Genomic DNA, 21,849 nt, shown 5'->3' with positions numbered 1-21,849 from the left:
TGAAGGTGAAGAAAATAAAAAATCCCGAAAGGTTTGAAAACGGCTGGAGTAAAATGATATTCGACCATAAAAATTGATTTAGCTTAAGAGGCATGTGGTGTTTTATACCTCCATATTTGAGCATTTCTGCTCAAATATGGAGGTATAAAAGTTTGTGGTGACTACGCTGCATAATTCAGAAGGTCAGAGGGTTGAATTTTAGGTGACTGGAGTTCAGCTGTCATTGTACCCATCTATAAAAAGGTAAATAAAACAATGTGAGAATTACAGAGGAAATTTCAAACTGAGTGTTCTTGGTAAGATATATGCAAGTGTACTTGACAGTTAAAAAAAATAGTGGAAGGGGAGCTTGGAAAAGGAATAAGCTTGATTCAGATGAAATATAGTTTGTGAGGATCAAATTTTCACTTTAAGAAAAATAGTGAATTCTTGGGAATATAACAAGAACATGCGAATTTCGTAGATCTAGAAATGGCATGACAAGGTACCAAGAGGAAAGCTGTTCAGATTGCTGCAATTATATGGTGTAAATGGGACGGTATATCAAGCAATACTTGGTCTATATTTCAGCTGTAAGTCAGCAGTTAGAATTGAAGGAGGTATAGGAATATGGCCTGATGTTAAATCATGTGTGAGACATGGATGTACATTATCTACACTGTTATTCATCATCTATATGGATTACATTATGAAAAGAAGTGGTATTAAACCTGTTATCATGAGTGATGATGTTGATCTCATAAATAAATCCAAAAAAGTCTGCAAGATTTCCTGGCTAAACTGTGAAACTGCTGTAATAAATTTGGTGTGAAAATTAGCAATAAAAAGAACATTGACCACATCAACTTCATCATGAATGGCAAATCTATAGAACAAGTAAAATGTTTAAGCTATTTAGGCACACCTTTTTAATGAAGATAGGAAATTAAATATGGAAATAGATAACAATTAGTAAAGCTAGTGTGGTAGTAAGTCAGCTCAATAAACTTATATGAAATAAGGGAGAAGCTAGTCAGGATATTAAACTAGCTGCTTATAAGATGGTATTCAAAGCAATTTTAATTTATGGGGCTAATAGCTGGGTTAGAAATAAAATACTTGATCAAGCCTTGGAGACTCCCAGATATGAGAGTTCTGAGAAAGATTAAGAGGGTGAACAGATGGCATCAATGGCAGTATCATATTAAAAACAGGGATATAGGAAAGAACTTGCATTGTTAGAATTCAGAAATATGTGAGCTTAGCTAATTCTCAGGTGGTATGGTCACTTAAACAGTATGGAACATGGAATGTTACCAAAACATGTGTTCTTGCCAAGATGGTTAAAAAAATACCAAGATCTAGGTGGATTGATGCAGTAAGAAGTGTCTTAGAAGACTAATATAAGTTCTGATTATAATTGTCGTCTTGACAGATAACATTAATTTGAAGGAAAATTTTCAATAGGAGGGTAGTAATTGTATAATTTTTCACGTAGTACTATCGTAATATCCTCGACTCCCTGAGGATGTGTGTCAGGAATTTGATGATGAATTGCATGTTTCTTTCTGGTTTACCTAGGGTGACCAACTCTTCCATATTTCCCGGGAACTCCCATATTTTAGCAAATTTTTTTGGATCGTTCCGGCTCTCCTATTGATCTTCAAATACTCCCGTATTTTTCATCAATAATTGTTAATTTTTTCAATGTATATTATAACCGCCAAATACAATTTGGCACTAATATCAATAGTTTGGAAAATTCTAATCGATAAAATTCTGTTCTGGCCAGTGAATATACATGGGTGTTCCGGCAAAGATATTATATCATTGTATTGATCTTGTAATCTTTGGTGCCATTTTAATAATCAATACCCATTCAGATTAATCAAATTGTTAGTAGCGATTTTTGATATACACTTCTGGATTTTGTTTGTCTGTTTCCTATCTTGCGTTCTTACCAGCCGTTGTGTCTGCATTCATTCTCAAAATATTTTCAGTTCCTTGAACATAGAGTACCATAGTATATTTTCATAATGAATAGCGATGGTGAAACGGAAAGTAATAATGTAAAAAGCAACCAAAAAGGAAATGTAAATATTTGTGTGTTTATCTGAAGAAATAGGAAGAACAGTACTTGTGGCTAAAACCCGTGCCATCCAACGGTCACAAAGCTAATTGTATATTATGTAAACGTGACTTCAGTATCACCCATGGGAGTAATAATGACTGCAAGCAACAAGTGCCATAGTATATTTTTGTGGTGGATAGTGACGGTGAAACAGAAAGTAATAATGTAAAAATGCCAACAAAAAAGAAATGTAAATATTTGTGTGTTTTTCTGAAGAAATGGGAAGAACAGTCCTCGTGGCTAAAACCCGTGCTATCCAACGTTCACAAAGCTAATAGTATTCCAGGTTCAAATGCCCACACTGAGAGAATGTTCTCAATGATGAACAATAAATGGACAGATCAGAGAAATCAAAGTAGCTTAGAATTAATTAAATTAGAACTAATGGTAGTGATCAATTTTGATTATGATTGTAAAGAGTTTTTGCAGTTTGCACAAGGAGACAAAAAAAAAGCAAACTGCTGCAGCATCTGTTGATAAATATAAATAATCTAAGAAGTATGGATATTTTTTAATTGTAAGTATAAATGTTTAAAATTATATTAAATATTTTGATTTGCTATAATTTAAATTGCATTTTATATATTTTAAATATAAACCATCCTATCAATTAATGTGAGATTCGCGTCCCAAAAATGTCTCTAAAATTTGTCATGACCCAATCTCCCTTATTTTCATGTTCAAAAGTTGGTCACCCTAGGTTTACCTGTTTAACTGGATAAATCATTTTCACTTGAAAAGTACTGATAAAGGTTCTTTGCATCCTAGATAGGATTCAATACCAGGTCTTTCCATCTAAAAGATATTGTTGATGCTAACTGAGCTATGAAAGGTCTTTTTAATTTTGTATTTTAAATTTTGTTTTTTTACATACATTTATACATATCATAAGAACAATACTGATGTATTTAACCATACTGGACTAGATAATCACTATATCAATTAATTGAGGTATCTGAATTCACTATTTTTGTCATTCATTTGCTGAAGACTTTCTTTACAGATTTTTCAATTTTATTAAATAAATAGAATGCTGACAATGCATCTTAGAATCATTTAGAATAATGCTCCAGAACTTCTTTAATTTTCATTAATTATCATTCTTTATGTATTTTGCAGAAGTATGGGATGATACTGTTCTCATAAATATCAAGTTACTGAATTATCTGAAGCAAAGAGTTTCTAGAGTCTGAAGTCCTTTTGACAGAGCCTAATACAACAGTGTCGGATACTATCTTTCAGCTTAAAAGCTATAAACAGGATATTTTTAAAAGCAGGATTTCTTCGTTAATCCTTGTAAATATTACATCAGCAAATCCTAACTAAAATTTCATCCCGATAATTTCTATTTCTTCCTTGCATTCCTTATTTTAAACTTTTTCTCTCCCACAGTCAGTTACTGTTGATGAATCACACAGCCAGTCATGTAAACATTTTTAATTAATATATATATATATATATATATATATGGGTGACAGACATCTAGAGTTATTAAATAGGTATGAATCTTCAACCAGAATAGTGAAAATAGCAGGTGTGAATGCTGACTACAAGTCATGAAATTGTCAGGAAAGAGAGTGATGAATCAGCCAATAATGAATCCTCCATCTTAATAAAATAAAGGATATTGGGGGTAGTTGACAGGTCAGATATGATGAGTAGTTTTGCTGAATATTTGCATAAGGCCTTGAAGTCATAGTGAAAGTCCATTTTTCCCCTTCTGTGCATAACACTCTAAATTCTGAGATACTGTACAATGAAAAACATGGAAAAAATGTCAGATTTTCAGCTGACTCACATAAGAATTATTTCGTTTTCCATACACATGGAGCAACCACTAAAATGGGACATGCATCACCTGGTCACAACCCTCCCTCCACATTAAAAGGAAGACACTTCCTAGTTCCACCTGCAAAAGAAAAATCCCACAAAATATGCCATGTGTGTTCAAACACTTAACTTGAAGGGAAAGAGAGACGTGACAAATATTGCATTGTCCTGAGTGTGTACTCCTGTTATTAAAAAAATAACAGCTAAATTTTGATAGGGTTATAGAGCTAGTGTAAAATATTCAGTATTATATTAAAATATTAAGCCAGATATTTCAATATTTCAATAAAATATAGTTTAAAAGTTTCTCCAAGTTTGATTAATCTTGATTAGAAAACAAAATAGCATAAAGACGTGAATTTTTTTTTTTTTTTTTTGTTAAGTTCCTTCCCCTCCCCCACTTAAATTATAAACAAAAATATGAAAATAAGTCAGCAAGGAGAATTTGGCCGGCTTCTGTTTTCTAGGTAGTAAAAACATTAATAATTTTTATGATAATATAAAAAAATAAAGAAATCGATAATGTTCAATTTTTGTTAATGCATATATTTTGACAAAAATGTGTTAAAGCAGTTTTTCATCCATTATGTAATTTTTATTTTAGGTGAAAAATACATGGGCATGTGGATGGAAGACTGTCGACATGGTAATGGAACAGTAGTTACAATTGATGGCATATATTATGAAGGCTCTTTTGTGATGGATAAGTTATCTGTAATTTTTTTTTTACTTTTATCATTACTTCTTAAGTGTAATATGATGCATAATATATGAGATGTTAAATTTTGAACATTGAAATTTTGAGCAAATAAGTACTGATTAACCACCATATGGCCTTGATGTGTATATGTATCAATAATTACATGGATGCAAGTTGTCCATTAAAGTCATAAATAATATAGTAAAAGTTGAACAAAGTGCACAGTTAATTGTAATTGTATCAGCTAGATTTCTATTCAGGACACCCACTAATCATTACTAGCACTATGTTCCAGTGTAAAAAATATTCATATATTCGCTTGCAGAACATAAATTCTTCTAAGTTATCTTATTATGGATAGTTTCAGATTGGTTCAAGACACAAGACTGTACAAGAAAGAGGAAGTGACCACCCCTTGTTGAGTATGATAACAAAAAAAAAATAATAATAATAATTTTCCATTGAGGGAGGTGGGGGTATACTAAATTTCTGAAAACAATCAGTTGTGTCAGATGTGAACTAGAAGACTCAGATATCCAATTATCTGGAGTGGGGAGGGGGGGAGATTGACAATTCAAAAAAATACCAAAGTCTAGAGACTGAGTGGCAAACTCTGGTTAAAATACTAATTTAATTACATGATTGACAAGGATAGAAAAATAAAAGCTCCATGATGGACACTGATAGTTAATGGTTCAGGCACTGAAGCAATCATAGGAAGTTGCTTTTGTTAGTACATGGCATATTATTTTTAATGGCTAATATAGCCTACTTTCGTTTAGGAGTGCCCCTATTTTCACAATGTCATTGGCTCCTTACCCAAATCGTAGGGCATTACCAAAGTGTTATAAAACTAATATATGAAGAATAAAATAGGAGAAAAATTTGGACATACCTTTTTTGGATGTTGTTTTCTGTCTCCTTATCCTGGCGATGTGCCTTCATCTGCTGTTAAGCTGTTAAAAGGAGGAGGATTTTTTTGGGGAAAGTGGGGGTAAAGTAATGTGTAGAATTATTTGGAAAAAACCTGGGTTTTTCGCATGTATAATATTATTATGGGGGGGGCTCACATTGGTGAGTACGGGTATGGCAAACCCGAGATACCCAAGCTAGACCTGATCTTACTTCATACAATATACACTCGGTATATTATATCTGGAGACTGGTCTTCTACTCTTCTTTCCCTCTACGCGCTCTTATTCCCCCCCCCCCCAGTGCTATTAGAGCAATTCAAGGGTGAGGGGGTGACTCTTTCCTCTCAAACTGTAGTTTCCACTATCTACTAAAAAAAGGCAAGCCTAGTTGTCTTAAGGTGGCAGCCCCACCACTAGGATACCTATCGTCATGCAAGTCACTTGACATAGGGAAACACATATTACTTCCAAGTCTCAGCGAAATCCAAACCGGACAGAAAACATGGGAAACGACCACAAACTGGAAAAGATTAAGGAACTTTGGAAAAAGAAAAATGTGGTGAAATATGCTACATGGAACATTAGAAGCATAGCACATAAAGAAGAAGAATTAGATAAAATTTTAAATGATGAAAATATAGAAATTGCAGTTCTTACAGAAACAAAAAAGAAACTTAAAGGAACAAAAGAAACAGCTAACTACAATATCATATATCGTGGAGTGGACAAACCAATACATGCAAAAGCTGGTGTAATGATTTGGATCCATAAATCAATTAAAGCAAAAATAACTCATTATACATACTGGAATGAAAGGATATTAGAAGTGCGATTAAAATTAAATAAAGAAAATTTAACAGTTGGAGGAGCGTATGCCCCTGAAGAAGGAAAAAAAGAAGAAAATGATTATTTTTACAAAGAGTTACAAGGAATATATGAAAAATTAAATAAAACAGACCATATAATTATAGCCGGAGATCTTAATGCCAGAATAGGAATGAAAAAAATTAACAATAATATACAAAAATTTGAAGAACCAACAGTAAACAAAAATGGAAAGCGACTCATTGATCATACAATATATAATAATTTAAAAATAATGAATACATTTTACAAACATAAAAATATACTGAAAATGAGCCAACAGGCTTCACTTCGGCGAAGTTAGATTATTCAAAATTAAGTGGAGATTGAATACCACATTATTTCTTAGCCAAATAAGAAACTCAAAGATAGAAAATCTAATCTAAGAGAAATAATGTGGTATTTAATATCCATTTAATTCTGAATAAAAATATTCATAAATATATGTGGTGTGCAAGAGGACAAAAATCAATAATAGACTACTTTAATGCGAATGAAAAAGCAGCACACCTCTTCCTAGACGTTAAAGTTAGAAGAGGGTTAGAAATTGACACAGATCACTATTTAGTATAGGCAAAACTAAGATTTCCACCAAACTGGTTACAAAAAATACAAAAAAATAAACAAACTACAGAAACGAAATCTAATTACAAAGTAAGACTACTAAATGCTTCAAGTATAAGAAATTTATACCAACAGAGGATTAATAACTACTTAGAGAAAATACAAGAAAATGAAGACATTGGGAAAGAATGGAATAATATAAAAGAAATTATCGCATCAGCAGCATATGAAAGTCTAGGAACTCACAAAAAATATCATAAAAATAAAAAATTACATATATGGGACAATGAAATAAAAACAGTAATTGAAAATAAAAAGCTGTCTTTTAAAAGATGGTTAAGTAGCAAAAAACAAGAAGATGAAATTGAATATAAAAAAAGACGAGCAATAGCCAAAAGAGAAACCAGAAAGGGACAGAGAAAGCTGGGAAAAATTTGCATCATATCTAGAAAATGACATATACAAAATACTAAAAAACACATGAATGCAGATATAAAAAACTGCAATATAACGAAACTGCAAATATAAATTGTGAAATAGATGTAAAAGAATTCTTGGATTACTTTACAGATCTTTGGACAGATAATACTGGCATCAGAAATAATTACACCAGAAACTTACAAAATACCTTAAATGATATGATAACAATGAAAGAATTAAAGGACAACCTAAATAAAATAAAAAATGGCAAATCAGCAGGAGAAGATGGGATAAACTCCGAACTGTATAAATTTGCTGGAAGAAAATTTCATCGAAGATTACTAAAATTTTTAAATAAAATATATACAAATGGACAAATACCAATGAAATACAAGCATATTAATACCTATATTTAAAAAAGGGGATAAAACAAAACCTGTTAACTACAGAGTATTAGTTTTTGAATACATGCTACAAAATATATAGCAGAATACATAATGAAAAACTAAAAATATACATTGAAAAAATGTTATTAGAATGTCAAAATGGATTTAGAAAAGGATGCTCTACAACGGATGCAGCTTTCTGTTTAAAACTAATTATAGAAAAAAGAAGAGAATTTAATTTGGAAACTCATCTTTTGTTTATAGATTATGAAAAAGCATTTGACAAAGTAAAAAGATATATACTGTTTGATATATTATAAAGAATAAATATACCTAATATTTTACTACATGCAATATTGAATATATATAAAGATAATGAAATAAAAATGAAAATAAATGAAAAGTTGTCTGAAAAACAATCTATAAACCAAGGAGTAAGACAGCGATGTCTTCTGTCTCCAACACTTTTCAATATTTACATTAATGAAATATTAATACAGTGGAACACCTTAAACAATCAAGGTATAGAAATTTCTCGGAATAACAAAATAAATACGATATTATTTGCAGATGATCAGGTAATAATATCAGATAAGGAAGACAATTTATAAAGAGCAATATATAATTTAAACATTATAGTAGAACAGTGTGGAATGAAAATTTCCATAGATAAAACTAAAACAATGGCATTTTGTGGACAAACTCCAGTTAGAAGCAAAATAGTTATTAATAATAAAATAATAGAACAGATAAATACTTTCAGTTATCTTGGATGTAAAATATCATATGAAGGAGAAAAAGACATAAAATTAAAAACTTCAAATTTTTTACAGATTATAGGCCTGATAAATAGAACACTCAACCTAAATATAGTACAAAAAGAAACACGCTTGAAAATATACAATACTTTAGCAGTGAAATTTGGACAATGAACAAACAAGATAAACAAAGAATAAAAACATTATTAGATCAAAAAAGGAATGAAGACATTTTAAAAGAACTAAAAACAAAATCAATAGAAGAAAAACTAAACAATTATAAACAAAAATGGATTGAACATGTAAACCAAATGGCCAACACCCGACATCCTAAACAAATACTAAAATATAATCCAATTGGAATGAGAAGGCAGGGTAGACCTCAAAAAAAGGATATTGGATGGATAATGAGACTGGAACAGACCAATATGGTCTACCTGCATTTAGTGTTATGATGATAATATTATGATTATTAAGGTTGAATGGAGAGCATTTGGGGGGGGGGGGGGGAGAGAAAAGGATCTGAAGATAGAAATTATTCTTTTGGGGAAGAGGAGGAATATAAGGGAAAAAGTCAGGTGGGAGTTACAGGGTGTGGGCCATTTTGACAGGCATCGTCTTCGGAACTTGTAGGGGAAGTGGATGCTATATCATGTCGGTTAGGTGTTTCTGTCCTTGGTGTACTTGTGTTTGTGTTGTCTCCTATTCGTCGGAGTCGTGACCTAATTTTTATGTTTTGGAGCTTCCAACTCTCGGAGATTATGTAGGATCGGTGGATGTTTATCGAGTTTTTGTCACATTTTATGGCTATCGTTTCCGATATTCTAAGCATTGTTTTGTTGTCTTGTATGTCTACTATTATGGCCTTGTCGATTTGTGGGGTATGTTTTTGTTCAAGGGCATGGAACGCTATTTCAGTTTTTCCTGTACTTTGTATCCTGTTTTTCTTTTTGTTGTTGCATTTTTTTATTGTTTAAATGTTCTGGAATAGGGATGTTACAGTCACGGATGTGTTCTTGCAGTCTTGTCTTATCCTTAAAGACCTGATAGTAGAACCTGTGTAGGTGACATCACAGTCAGCAATGTCACCTACACAGCAGGGAAATTTGTAAACAACATTGTAGTGTGCTAATATTTCTTTGTGCGTGTGAGATTTTGTAGGTTTTAGCAGTGTTGCCAATTTTTGGTTTGTGGTGAACACAAGCTTATAGTCAGTGTGTTTGAAAATGTATTTGTAGGCTTTGTATGTGTTCTTGATGTATGGCAGTTTGATCATTTTTTGTGTTGGGAAGTTTGTTTTGGTTGTCAGGTTGTTTTGCCTGGTTTTTGCAAAGCCTACAGATACGTTTTCAAACAGACTGACAATAAGTTCGTGTTCACCACAAACCAAAAATTGGCAACACTGCTGAAACCTAAAACATCTCGCCCACAGAAAGAAATATTAGAACACCACAACATTGTTTACAAATTTCCCTGCCAAAAAGACTGTGATGTCACTACACAGGTTCTACTATCAGGTCTTTATGGACAAGACTACAAGAACACTTCCTTGACTGTAATATGCCTATTCCAGAACATTTAAACACTAAAGTTCCGAAGATGATGCCTGTCGAAATGGCTCACACCCCGTAATTCTCCATAATTCTCACACCCCAAATAATTCTCCACATTACTTAACCCCCACTTTCCCAAAAAAAAAAAACCCTTCTTTTAACAGCTTAACAGCAGATGAAGGCACATTGCCAGGATAAGGAGACAGAAAACAACATCCAAAAAAGTATGTCCAAATTTTCCTCCTATTTTATTCTTCATATATTAGTTTTTTAACACTTCAGTAATGCCCTAAGGAACTTTCTCAATCCACATTGTCTCCAGTAAGCAAGGTGATGGTTTTGCACTTCGTAGCAAATCATTTACACCTAAAGGCTTTTACAAACATTCATGCTACAATGGGATTTATATCCAGAGCCCATTGTTCGCAGGAGCAAAGATCTTATCCTCCCAACCCATCAGGCTTTCTTTTAGTTTTGAATTCCTATTATTTTCTAGTCATATAATGATGCTTATATGAAATATCAGGTGAAATTTAGGATATTCATGGGAATACTTCTTGTCTAATATGTAAATGTTAAAAGCTTAGCCTACTCACTTATGTAAAGATGAAGATTTTTGGGTAATCTGCTTCTACAAATAGTAAGTGCTTGGACCACCAAATTTGGTTTATAGCTTCCTCTTATCATAATTTTCATTCTTTCTCTTTTCTTTTATATTTCTTTTTTTCCCCATTTTTGTATTGCTATCTTATTTTCCAGACTATCATCACTGTGATCCAACACTTGCGACAATGTTTGCTGTGTGGTACAACTTGTGAACATCCGGAAAGGGAATCCTGGTAGTCTTGCACTGCTTTGGCCTCTGCTTTGGCAAGATGGGCAGTCCTAGATGGCCTAGACAGGATCAGTTAGCTAGTGGGTTTGCTTGCAAGGGTCAAGTGTGCAACAGTAGTTCTCCTTCCCCATGATCTGGAGACAAGGCCCGAGGCTGCTGTGAAACTCATGTGGCATCCTGGGTAGCCTTAATATTCCACTTTCGAACACATCCCATCATCTTCTGTGGATCTTCTTCTCTTGCTATACAACAGAATATTTACAGAGGAAGAGTTTCTGGCCTCTTGGCATAAGTCAGTTGTCATTGCTATCCCAAACCCAGGCAAGGATCCAGCATAGGCTAACAATTATCGTCTTATTGCTCTGACTAGCTATCTTTGTAAGGTCTTAGAAAAAATGGTAAATGCAAGGGTGCTGTGATACTTAGAAAGCAACAAACTTCTTTCCAACATACAATGGGGTTTCAGTGTTCTTCAGCATGAAAAAAAGCTTATATCACAGCCTTGAGATATGGCATATTAAAAGACCTGTTTAATCTTGTTCTGAGAGAACACCTTATTTTTATTAAAAACTTTCTATCCTGCCCAGTCTTTCAAATCCAAGTGGGAAGCACATCATCTTGGCCATGTCATCAAGAAGACTGAGTTCCTGAAGACTCTGTCTTAAGTGGACCCTTTATGTTATTAAAGTGAACTCAATTACTTGAACAGCTTCCTCACACAGTAGGCATTTGCCTTTGTCAGTGACTTCACAATTTACTGTCACTCCTGCAATATGAGGGTCATTGAAATTCTTCAAAAAGCAATCAATCATGTCTCTTCATGGGTTCAGGTTTTCTATCTGTGCATGCTTCTGCTGGAAACACACTCTTCAACCTGATCTTGATTTAAGAATAGGACAAACTATTATCACAGTAGCACCAGAAGCCAACATTCTCTACATTCATTCATCATGTTCAGGAAAATTGCAAAAAAGCATTGAATATCCTCTGCACTCTGTCCTCTACAGATTGTGGTGCTGATCGATGTTCCTTGCCCCATGTTTATTTTTCACTGTATGGTCAAAGCTTGATCATGGATCCTAGGTTTACAGTTCTGTAAGGGAGAGCATGCTCTGGTGGGTGGATCCTACCATCATCAGGGTATCTGAGTAGACACTGGTGCTTTTCAGACATCGCCCATTCATAGTCTTTATGTTGAATCAAATACCGGCCTGATTGGCCGAGTGGTCAGCGTATCTGCTCTCCAGCCAAAAAGCTGCAAGTTCGAATCCCACCGTGGGCATGGATGTTTGTGATTGTCTGTGAAAGTACTAGTGGTGGTAGTCGGCGGTAGATGCCGTTGGTGTTAGATGATGAAGGTTGGTGGAGTAGTGAGACAAAGAGTTGTAGAGTAGATGCCCTCTCTCGATGAGTCGTTGAACTCCCTGGAGGTGTGATGTAATAATAATAACTCCCTCTATGACTTAGATGTAAACATTTCAATCTTAAGTATGTCCTAAAATGAGTCCTTTCCGGATCATTCTATATGGACTAGTCTCTTTTCTCTACACAAACATCAGACTGCCATTCATCCTTTTAGTGTGCCCATTAAAGACGCTGTGGAAGCTATTGGCACGAATGTTGACATTACCTGCCCCAAACAAACATTTCTCAATAGCAGGCTTACACCCGATCCTGCAGCCTCTCACTTTTTCAACTACAGAAGTATCATACACCATCATCTGTCTTCCTTCAATTGTTTAATGCCACAGAACAGTCCACTGTGGTTTCTTGCCCATCTGTACTGATGGTTCAAGATCAGAGATCTCTGCTGGCTGTGCTGCCATGTTTCCTCATATTATTATCTCTAACTATATCTCACTCAATTGCAGTAATTATAAGCAGCATTGCATGCCATTCAGCTGGTACTTGTGCACATAAAAGAAAACTCCTAGCAAAAGTGTATAATTTATACAGACTCTTTGAGTTCTTTACAAACCATCTCCTCTCTGGTGTATAATCCACATCCAGTGCTTGGTGAGGTCTTACAACTTTTGTACAAAATAAAGACCCTTAATTTTGATGTTCAATTGTATTGAATTCCCTCCAATACAATAGTCTACTCCCATTTGTTCCAGTTTAATTACTAGTTTGTCATGCAGTGATCTATTGAAAGCTTTTGCAAAATCTCAAAATCTAAATATACTATACTATAATATACTAAATATGCATCTACCTTGTCCAATGTATTCATCACCTTGTTATAAGTTAGCAGACTGCTAAAACACAATCTTCCTTTTGCAAACCCATACTGTCCATTAAAGAGAAGTTACTGCTGTCAGACCAGTTTTGAAATCTGAGATATGTGGAAGCATATCTCTTTAGCATAGAGTTTTTTTTTTTTTTTTTTTTTTTTTTTTTTTTTTTTTTTTTTTTTTAATGGGATGTTATGACTGAAAGATAGAAAATAAAAAATTATATAAATCGGTATTGTTATATGGTCGTACATAATTATGTATATAATAATAATAAAAATATGAAAAAATAGGGACAGGAAGAAGATTCCATCTTTTTTTTTTTTTGTGAATCCTACTCGCAAAAGGTTGTAAACATGCCTCATGTTTTTAGTGCCTTGGGACAGGATTACGGGTTAAATAACCTGGTTCCCTTACTCTTGTGGACAAACAAGACTTGGAGAGTAGGTACACTTTCTGCTTAACCATTTGTTCTGGCTTGTGGTGCACCAGTTTTTTTGTCATTGGGTGTTTCAGGTACAAGTTAAATATAAAGCAGGATGGATAAATCATGATGCTAATGCAACTGCCATCATCTCATGGTGGAAGACTGATAATAATAAAATTGTTCATGATGACAACTGTAATATTGTTGCAGAAAATAGTCCCTTGATGTGTTTTAATAATTCAGTATTATTGTTACATCCTCCTTAGTATTGCATTTAATGTTATTACATGTTTTAATGTTATTTTAGCTTAGTGAGAAACTAGTTGTCAGATTTTAGTAGTTACAGAAATCAGTTAATACAGTAACTCATTCAAAAGTTGGCTATGTTAAAAGTGTCATAATTAAGCGATCACTATAGTAGTGCATGGTTTTAACTGTTAGATGTGTTATGAAGAAAAATTTGGCTTGTCTAATTTTGTTCATATATTTTAAGGGAGTTGGTGCTATGATATTTGAAGATAATACTTGCTTTGAAGGTGAACTTGGTCCAGGAGGAATGTTAAATGGAAAGGTATGTGAACAGTTAACGAAGAAATCAATGAAAAAAAAAAAATGCAATTTTCATTAAAGATACCAAGAAATTATATTCTTGCTTAATCCTTTATCCAAGTGTAAGCAAACAAAGTTTGCACATGAAGTATCTTCACGACCAGCTACTTGTATATAGAGACTAGTGACTTCACATTAATTGCCTTAGTATCCTATAATGCAAAACACACATTCTTTTGGGTATGCACAATGCTGTGCATTATGGGAAGGACCACTACCCAGGCTGGTTCTGACTTTTATTGAGGTTGTGTGTGTGGGGGGGGTATCTCTCTCCAAAAATTCTGATCTTCAAGATTATTCTAAATCAATATTCTATATTTCCCACATACAAGTAGCGAAAAGATGTAACCCCTTATTAAAACACTCTGGAATTGCTTGGCTATAAAATAAACATGCTAAGAAAGTATATTTTTGTGTGATCATTTATCCAAGTGTAATCAAACAAAGTTTGCTTGGGAGGTATCTTTACGACTAGGCTACCAGCATACAGAGGCTAGTGATTTCACATTAGTTGCCTAAGTATTGCCTAATAATGCAAAGCACATCCTTTTGGGTGTGTATACATTAAGAACTAGCAGCTCTTCCCATGGAAAGGGCTGCTAGCCAGACCATTTCAACTTTTATTTAGGTCCAGTCAGTGGGAGCCAGATCCGAAAGAGATAGTTGCTGTCCATTTCATGCTCTGCTTTCACTTCTCATTAGTCATTTGTGAAGGATTATTCATTACATATCTCGGGTCTTGTAAATTATTGGTAATTTTTGCTTTAAATATGGTGAAACGTTCAAGTTACAGTGCTAATTTTAAACTCATAATTATTGATTTTGCAGAAAAACGTGACAGTCGAGCAGCAGGCCATGTGTGTTTACAGTGACTGAGTTTAATGTTCAATATTGGCGTAACAGAAACTTTCATTAGAAAGCACCAATAAGTCAAGAAAAGCATTCAGAGGATCTAAAAATGGAAAGTTTCCTGAATTGGAGGACGAGTTACTTGAATATGTGTTAAGTTTGCATGAAGATAGTTGCTGTGTTTCGCATAAAATGTTACATTTCAAAGCATATGAGTTAGCTACAAACCGAGGCATCAGTTGCACAGATCTGAAAGTTAGTCGAGGTTGGATCACAAGATTCACGAAGAAGAAAAGTCTTTCCTTTCGTCGAAGGACATCCATTTGCCAAAGAATGCTGAAAGATTTTGAGGATAAACTGGATTCTCATTGCTATGTCCTTTTAAGAGAAAGACTAGAAAATAAAAAATTATATAAATCGGTATTGTTATATGGTCGTACATAATTATGTATATAATAATAATAAAAATATGAAAAAATAGGGACAGGAAGAAGATTCCATCTTTTTTTTTTTTTGTGAATCCTACTCGCAAAAGGTTGTAAACATGCCTCATGTTTTTAGTGCCTTGGGACAGGATTACGGGTTAAATAACCTGGTTCCCTTACTCTTGTGGACAAACAAGACTTGGAGAGTAGGTACACTTTCTGCTTAACCATTTCCTTTTAATGAATCTTGTGATTCAACCTCGCTTTCTCAGCTTAAGAAGAGCAATAACTATATGTTATCACAAATAGGCAATGCCTATCAAACACTCCTCAATTTCGACATGCCGCACCAAACAACAATAATAGAAAACGGTGAAAAAAGTGTGATAATACACACAACTGGAAGTGAAAAACAGCATTGCATGATCATGGCTCTAAATTACTGCAAATGGAAGAAAGTTCCCTCATTACATAATATTCAAAAGGAAAACAATGCTGAAGAAGAAATTTTCCCCCTGGAATTCATGTAAGAGTCCAAGAAAAAGAATGGATGGGCACTGCATTGGTTTGAGATTGGATTAGAACAGTTTGGGACATATGGCCAGGGGCCTTATTTTCATGCCTGGCTCTCCTCATGTGGGATAGCTTCTGTTGAGACTTAGGACCTGAAATAATAAAACAATTTTCAGATATAAGGACTAATGTGATGTGGCCCTTGGATGTATTGGTCAACAAACCATTCAAGGACTACGTAAAAATTTTACACAGAGTGGATGGCAGCTGACAGCTACGACCTGACTCCGGCAGAGAAGATTAAGAGACCATCATTAAGAACTGTTGTGCAACTGGATTTTGAGAGCTTGGGAAATGATTTTTTCAGAAATAATTGCCAAGAGTTTTTTAAAAACTGGCATCTCTAATGCCTAGGATGAGAGAGATGATGACACTATTTGGGTAGATGACTTTGACAAATCACACAAGGTCTGTTACTTCGTTATCGTTACTTCTGCTCTCAAGGCCAGAAGTAACGATAGCAAATAGGAGATTCTTGGTAAGTCATACTCATTTTCAGTTTTTTCTTGAAAACTTTAGTTTCCAAAAATCCCTGCATATATCTTGCGCCATGATTTTTGAACTTTAATTTCTAGGAAAAAAAAGTGCGAGTTATATTCGAGTAAATACGGTAATTCAGAAGTTAATATTTACTGTATGCACGTACTGTAAAGATGTAACACATTATTATTAAAATACTCTGAATTAGAACTACTTGTTTCAACTACTAGCTCTAATCAAGAGCATCTCTAACCAACTAACTCTAATTTAACCAAGTTAAACATTTCTAATAAACATTAGAAATGTTTCTGCTTCAGGCTTATTTGCTTCATTTTGGATCAGCATAGGTTTATGGGAGGAGGGGGAGGGCGGGGTCTTGAAAGTTCTGATAAACACCTAGAACAAAAATTATATTAAAGCAACTTATATAACTACAAGAAAGAACATACAAGGATATGAACATAAGTTACATTAATAACTCTACTGCTAGTATGCTCTTTGTTGTGGTTATATCAGTTGTTTAAATTTGATTTTGTTCTAGGTGTTTATCAGAACTTTCTAGACCCCCCCCCCCTTTTTGTAATTGTTAGTAGTATATCTAAAAATTTTTAGATGCACTACTAGCAAGTTAAAATTTTAAGTTCAATGTTAGTATACACGTCACTTCATATATATATTTCACTTCGTAACGATGAAAATACCTTGTTTAGTTCAATTGTTTGGCTTTGATTTTGCTGTTGAAATGAATATAGAGTATTGATAGTTCCATTTTTTTAATATGCTTGTAATTCTCCAAGTTCATAATTTGCCATTTCTTTGTTTGTATTGTTATCTCTTTCAGACTTTTCTGCACTTTCCTTTGAAAATTTGTTCCATTGTTGATTTTGCAGATTTCATTATTTCACTTTTGTTTGCCTAACAAAAAACTCATCATTAACCTTATTTCAACTCATTAAGCAATTTGAATTATGTATGAATTATGTGGTGTGCCCCATTAGCAGGTACCTGCTTGGTGCCAGATTGAACGATGATGAGCTGGCAATTTGAACTTAGCTGACCAAATCTTACTCTCTATTGGCATCATGTTGTAACCACGAATGCATATGATGCTACAACATGATGAGATTTAATGGCAGCTGAGGCATTGCCCAGTTAAACATGGCCCCTGCTGTTTTCATCAGGAAACCAAGGCAAACAGTGAAAAGTCAGTTATGGAACAAACTCTAACTCAACAGCTAGAAAATGAAGAATAATAAACCCAACATCAGAAGAGTTAAAGATAGGAACAATCAATATAAGGAATATTAATGGAGAGGAAATCAAAGTTGCAGAAGAACTGGAAAAGTACCACATGGGCATAATTGGCATTACTAAGACAAAGACAAAAACAGGTGATATCTTGCTAAGTAATAAGTATAGAATGTTATGTTCAGGCAATAACAATCAAGTAAAGGAAAGAGTAGCAATAGCATTCAACACCAAACATGAGGATAAACTTTTTAATTAGAAAGCAGTTTCAAGTAGATCTATCTATGTGGGAAAACTTCAAAATGGGGAAATAGATAATGAAACTTATTTGTGTCTATGGTCCCAGAGAAGAGTTCTAAAGAAGAAGTGGAGGAATTTTCTGAGTCATTAGAACAGGCAACTGACATAAAGAAAATGAAAAAGTGATTACTCATTGGAGATCTAAACAGCAGAATAGGAAATAAATACCACCAAGCATATAGAAATATATTGAGAAAATTTGGAGAAAAGGGCAAGGCTAATAATAACAGTAAATATGTGTTGGATTTCTGCTCAGGATACAAACTAATCATTACTAACACCATGTTCCAACATTAAGATGCCCACAAGTTCAAATGAAGAGAAGATGTGAGAAATAAGAAAGCCTCATTGACTGTCATTGTTAGTGATATCTTCATGCTGCTTCAGGATTCAAGAGTGTACAGAGGAGTTGAAATTGGAAGTGTTCATTACTTAGTGTTAAGTAGGATAAAAATGGGTATCATATTGAAAAGAACAGTATGTAAGAAAGTTTTAAAAAAGAATTGAATTTGAGCAGCCTTTACAGGTAAACTGTAGACTCAACTACAAAAACATTATTAAAAGGGGAAAAAAATGAAACACAAAAATGAAAGGGGTGATTAAGGGTCAAAGCTGTATAACTGAGAGGAGACCTCCACATAGCCTTTAAAGGAATGCGGAGAACCGACCAGGGCTTCTGACCTAATGTCCAATCCTCACCTTCTCGTGGTGCACCCTGTTGGGTATCTACTTTGATACTGAACGAACGAGGATGGGCTGGCAATTTGGGATTTAGCCGACCAAATTGTATTCTTATTGGTTAAACCAAAATAAAAAATGATGGTACAACATGACAAAATTTCATGCCGGCTGGGGCGTCGCCCGGTTAAACAAGGCCCCCGTTGTTTTCGCCAGGGAACCAGGGCGAACAGCGAAAAGTCAGCTACTGGAACAAATCTGAAAACAAACCCCAACTCAACATCACCAGAGTTGAAGATCGGTACTATCAACGTAAGAAGCCTGAATGGCAAAGAAATGGAGCTAGCTGAGGAATTAGATAAGTACCAGATTGACATAATAGGGGTGACTGAAACAAAAAAGACCAAAACTGGTGAGATCTTTCTGAGCAATAAATACAAAATGTTATATTCAGGCAATGACAATCATGGAAAAGAAGGAGTAGCCATAGTATTCAACACAAAATACGAGGCTAATCTTCTTGAATGGCAGTCAGTCTCAAGTAGAGTAATGTGGGCAAATATGAGAATGGGGAACTGGACAATGAGACTTATTTGTGCTTATGGTCCCACAGAAGGTTCTACTAAGGTAGAAGTGGAGGAATTTTTTGATGCTTTAGAAAAAGCAACTGACACAATGAAAAAGGAAAAGTTGGTCCTTGTTGGGGATCTAAATAGTAGAGTAGGAAATAATTGTGAGACATACAAAAATATTTTGGGAAAATTTGGAGAAAAGAGCAAATCTAATAATAATGGCAAATATCTGTTGGATTTCTGCTCAGGACATGGACTAGTTATTACTAACACCATGTTCCAACATAAAAATGTGCACAAATTCACATGGAGAGAAGAGGCTAGGAATAAGAAAAGTCTCATTGACTATTATTGTTGATAGTGATGTTTTCTCCCTGGTGCAGGACACCAGAGTGTACAGAGGATTTGAAATTGGAAGTGATCAGTATTTAGTCTTGAGCAGGATAAAATTGAATTTCATATTGAAAAGAATAATATGTAAGAAAGTTTTAAAGCGAATAAAAGTTGAGCAGCTCTCAGATGTGAACTGTAGACTAAAATACAGAAATATTATTGAAAAGAAAATGAAAGAGTTTGAGAACAGGAATCAAACCTTGGAGATTCAGTGGCAAACTCTGAAGGAAACATTGATTGATTCTGCCAGAGAGGCATGTGGTGAGGTTGTGTGCAAGGATAAAAAAATCAGAACTCCCTGGTGGACACAGGAAGTTAAAGAGGCAGTGAAGGAAAAGAAGAAAGCATATCAAAAGTTCCTGGCAAATAAATCAGCTTTTACTCTTACAGAATACAGAGACAAATGTAAGAAAGCTAAACAGTGTGTAAAACTAGCTAAACAAAAGTCATGGGAGGACTTTGGCAAGAATATAGAAAATAAATATCAAGAAGGTGGCAAAATATTCTGGAGGTTGTTGAAGAAGCTTAGGAATGGAGAAAAGAGTGCTGTAAAAGGAATTAGAGATGATAAAGGTGAAATGAAAACAGGAGAAAAAGATATCCTTGAAGTATGGAGTAATTACTTTGAAAAACTGCTAAATGAAACAAGCAGTGATGACAGCACAGTGATAAAAAACACTGACCAGGCATGCAGTCAGGAATACATATCCATACTTGAAGTAGAAAAAGCCATCAAAGGCTTGAAATGTGGAAAGGCAGCAGGAGTAGATGATATTCGACCAGAAATGCTGAAGTATGGTGGTATAAGTCTTACAGTGGCTGCACTGCATAGTTCAGAAAGCCTGGACAGAGGGACGAATTCCCGATGATTGGAGTAGAGCTCTCATAGTACCCATATATAAAAAGGGAAATAAAACTGAATGTGAGAATTACAGAGGTATTTCCCTACTGAGTGTTCCTGGAAAGATCTATGCAAGTATACTTGAGAAACGGTTGAGAAGAATTGTGGAAGAAAAGCTTGGTGAAGAACAAGCTGGATTCAGACCAAATAGAGGCTGTCAGGATCAGATCTTCACTTTACGACAAATAGCCGAGAAAGCATGGGAATATAACAAAGATCTGTATTTAAGTTTTGTCGATTTGGAAAAGGCATATGACAAGGTGCCAAGATAGAAGCTATTCAATACGCTGCAGTTATATGGTGTCAATGGGGCATTATATCAAGCAATACTTAGTCTTTATTTGAGTTGTGAGTCAGCAGTTAGAATTGAAGGAAGTACAGGAAGATGGTTTAATGTTAAATCTGGTGTGAGACAAGGATGTACATTATCCCCTCTGTTATTCATTATCTATATGGATCACATTATGAAGGAATGTGGTATTAAACCTGATATCAAAATTGGAGATGTTAATGTCAGCTCTTTGCTTTATGCGGATGATGTTATACTTCTAAATAAATCCGCTACAAGTCTGCAAGATTCTCTGACTAAATTGAATAGCTGTTGTAATAGATATGGCATGAAGGTCAGCAATAAAAAGACAAAGACAATGAAAATAGGCAGAATCATTGAAAATGTCAACTGTGTTGTGAATGGAGAACCTGTGGAACAAGTAAAACATTTCAGCTACTTAGGCACAATTTTTACTGAAGATGGTAAACTAAATATAGAAATAGACAACAGAATCAGCAAAGCTGGTATCGTGGGAAGTCAATTGAATGAATTCATATGGAATAAGAAAGAAATTAGTCGGAATACTAAATTAGCTGTATACAAGACTGTGTTCAAACCAATTTTAACTTATGGATCTGAGAGCTGGGTCAGAAGTAAAACACTTGACCAAAGACTAGAGACCACAGATATGAGAGTTCTGAGAAAGATTAGAGGCCTGAACAGATGGCATCAATGGCAATATCATATTAAAAATGAGGATATTAGGAAAGAACTTGACATTGTCAGCATCCAGGAATGCGTTAGCAGAGCTAATCTCAGATGGTATGGTCACTTAAATAGAATGGGAGAGGAAAGATTAGCAAAACAAGTGTTCTCTGCCAGGTTGGCAGGAAAACGACCCAGAGGAAGACCAAGATATAGGTGGTTTGATACGGTACAAAGTGCCTTAGACGAT

General features: G+C 34.4%; 1 protein-coding gene across 4 annotated transcripts in view; it reads left to right on the top strand.

Moving 5' to 3' along the window:
- Als2 (Amyotrophic lateral sclerosis 2) overlaps positions 1-21,849 on the top strand; it is a 550,533-nt gene that overhangs the window by 333,048 nt on the left and 195,636 nt on the right. For all 4 annotated transcript variants that reach the window (XM_090415655.1, XM_090415656.1, XM_090415654.1 and 1 more), the window contains exons 16-17: positions 4,545-4,654; positions 14,089-14,166. In XM_090415655.1, coding sequence (XP_090271781.1) covers positions 4,545-4,654; positions 14,089-14,166 — 188 coding nt within the window. The remainder of the gene's footprint in view (positions 1-4,544; positions 4,655-14,088; positions 14,167-21,849) is intronic.

This window comes from Typopeltis vanoorti, chromosome 3, assembly GCF_054136105.1.
Source record: "Typopeltis vanoorti isolate ZY-2024b chromosome 3, IOZ_Tvanoo_1.0, whole genome shotgun sequence".
Classification (NCBI taxonomy): Eukaryota; Metazoa; Arthropoda; class Arachnida; order Uropygi; family Thelyphonidae; genus Typopeltis; species Typopeltis vanoorti.
This window is presented reverse-complemented; position numbering and strand designations above follow the sequence as displayed.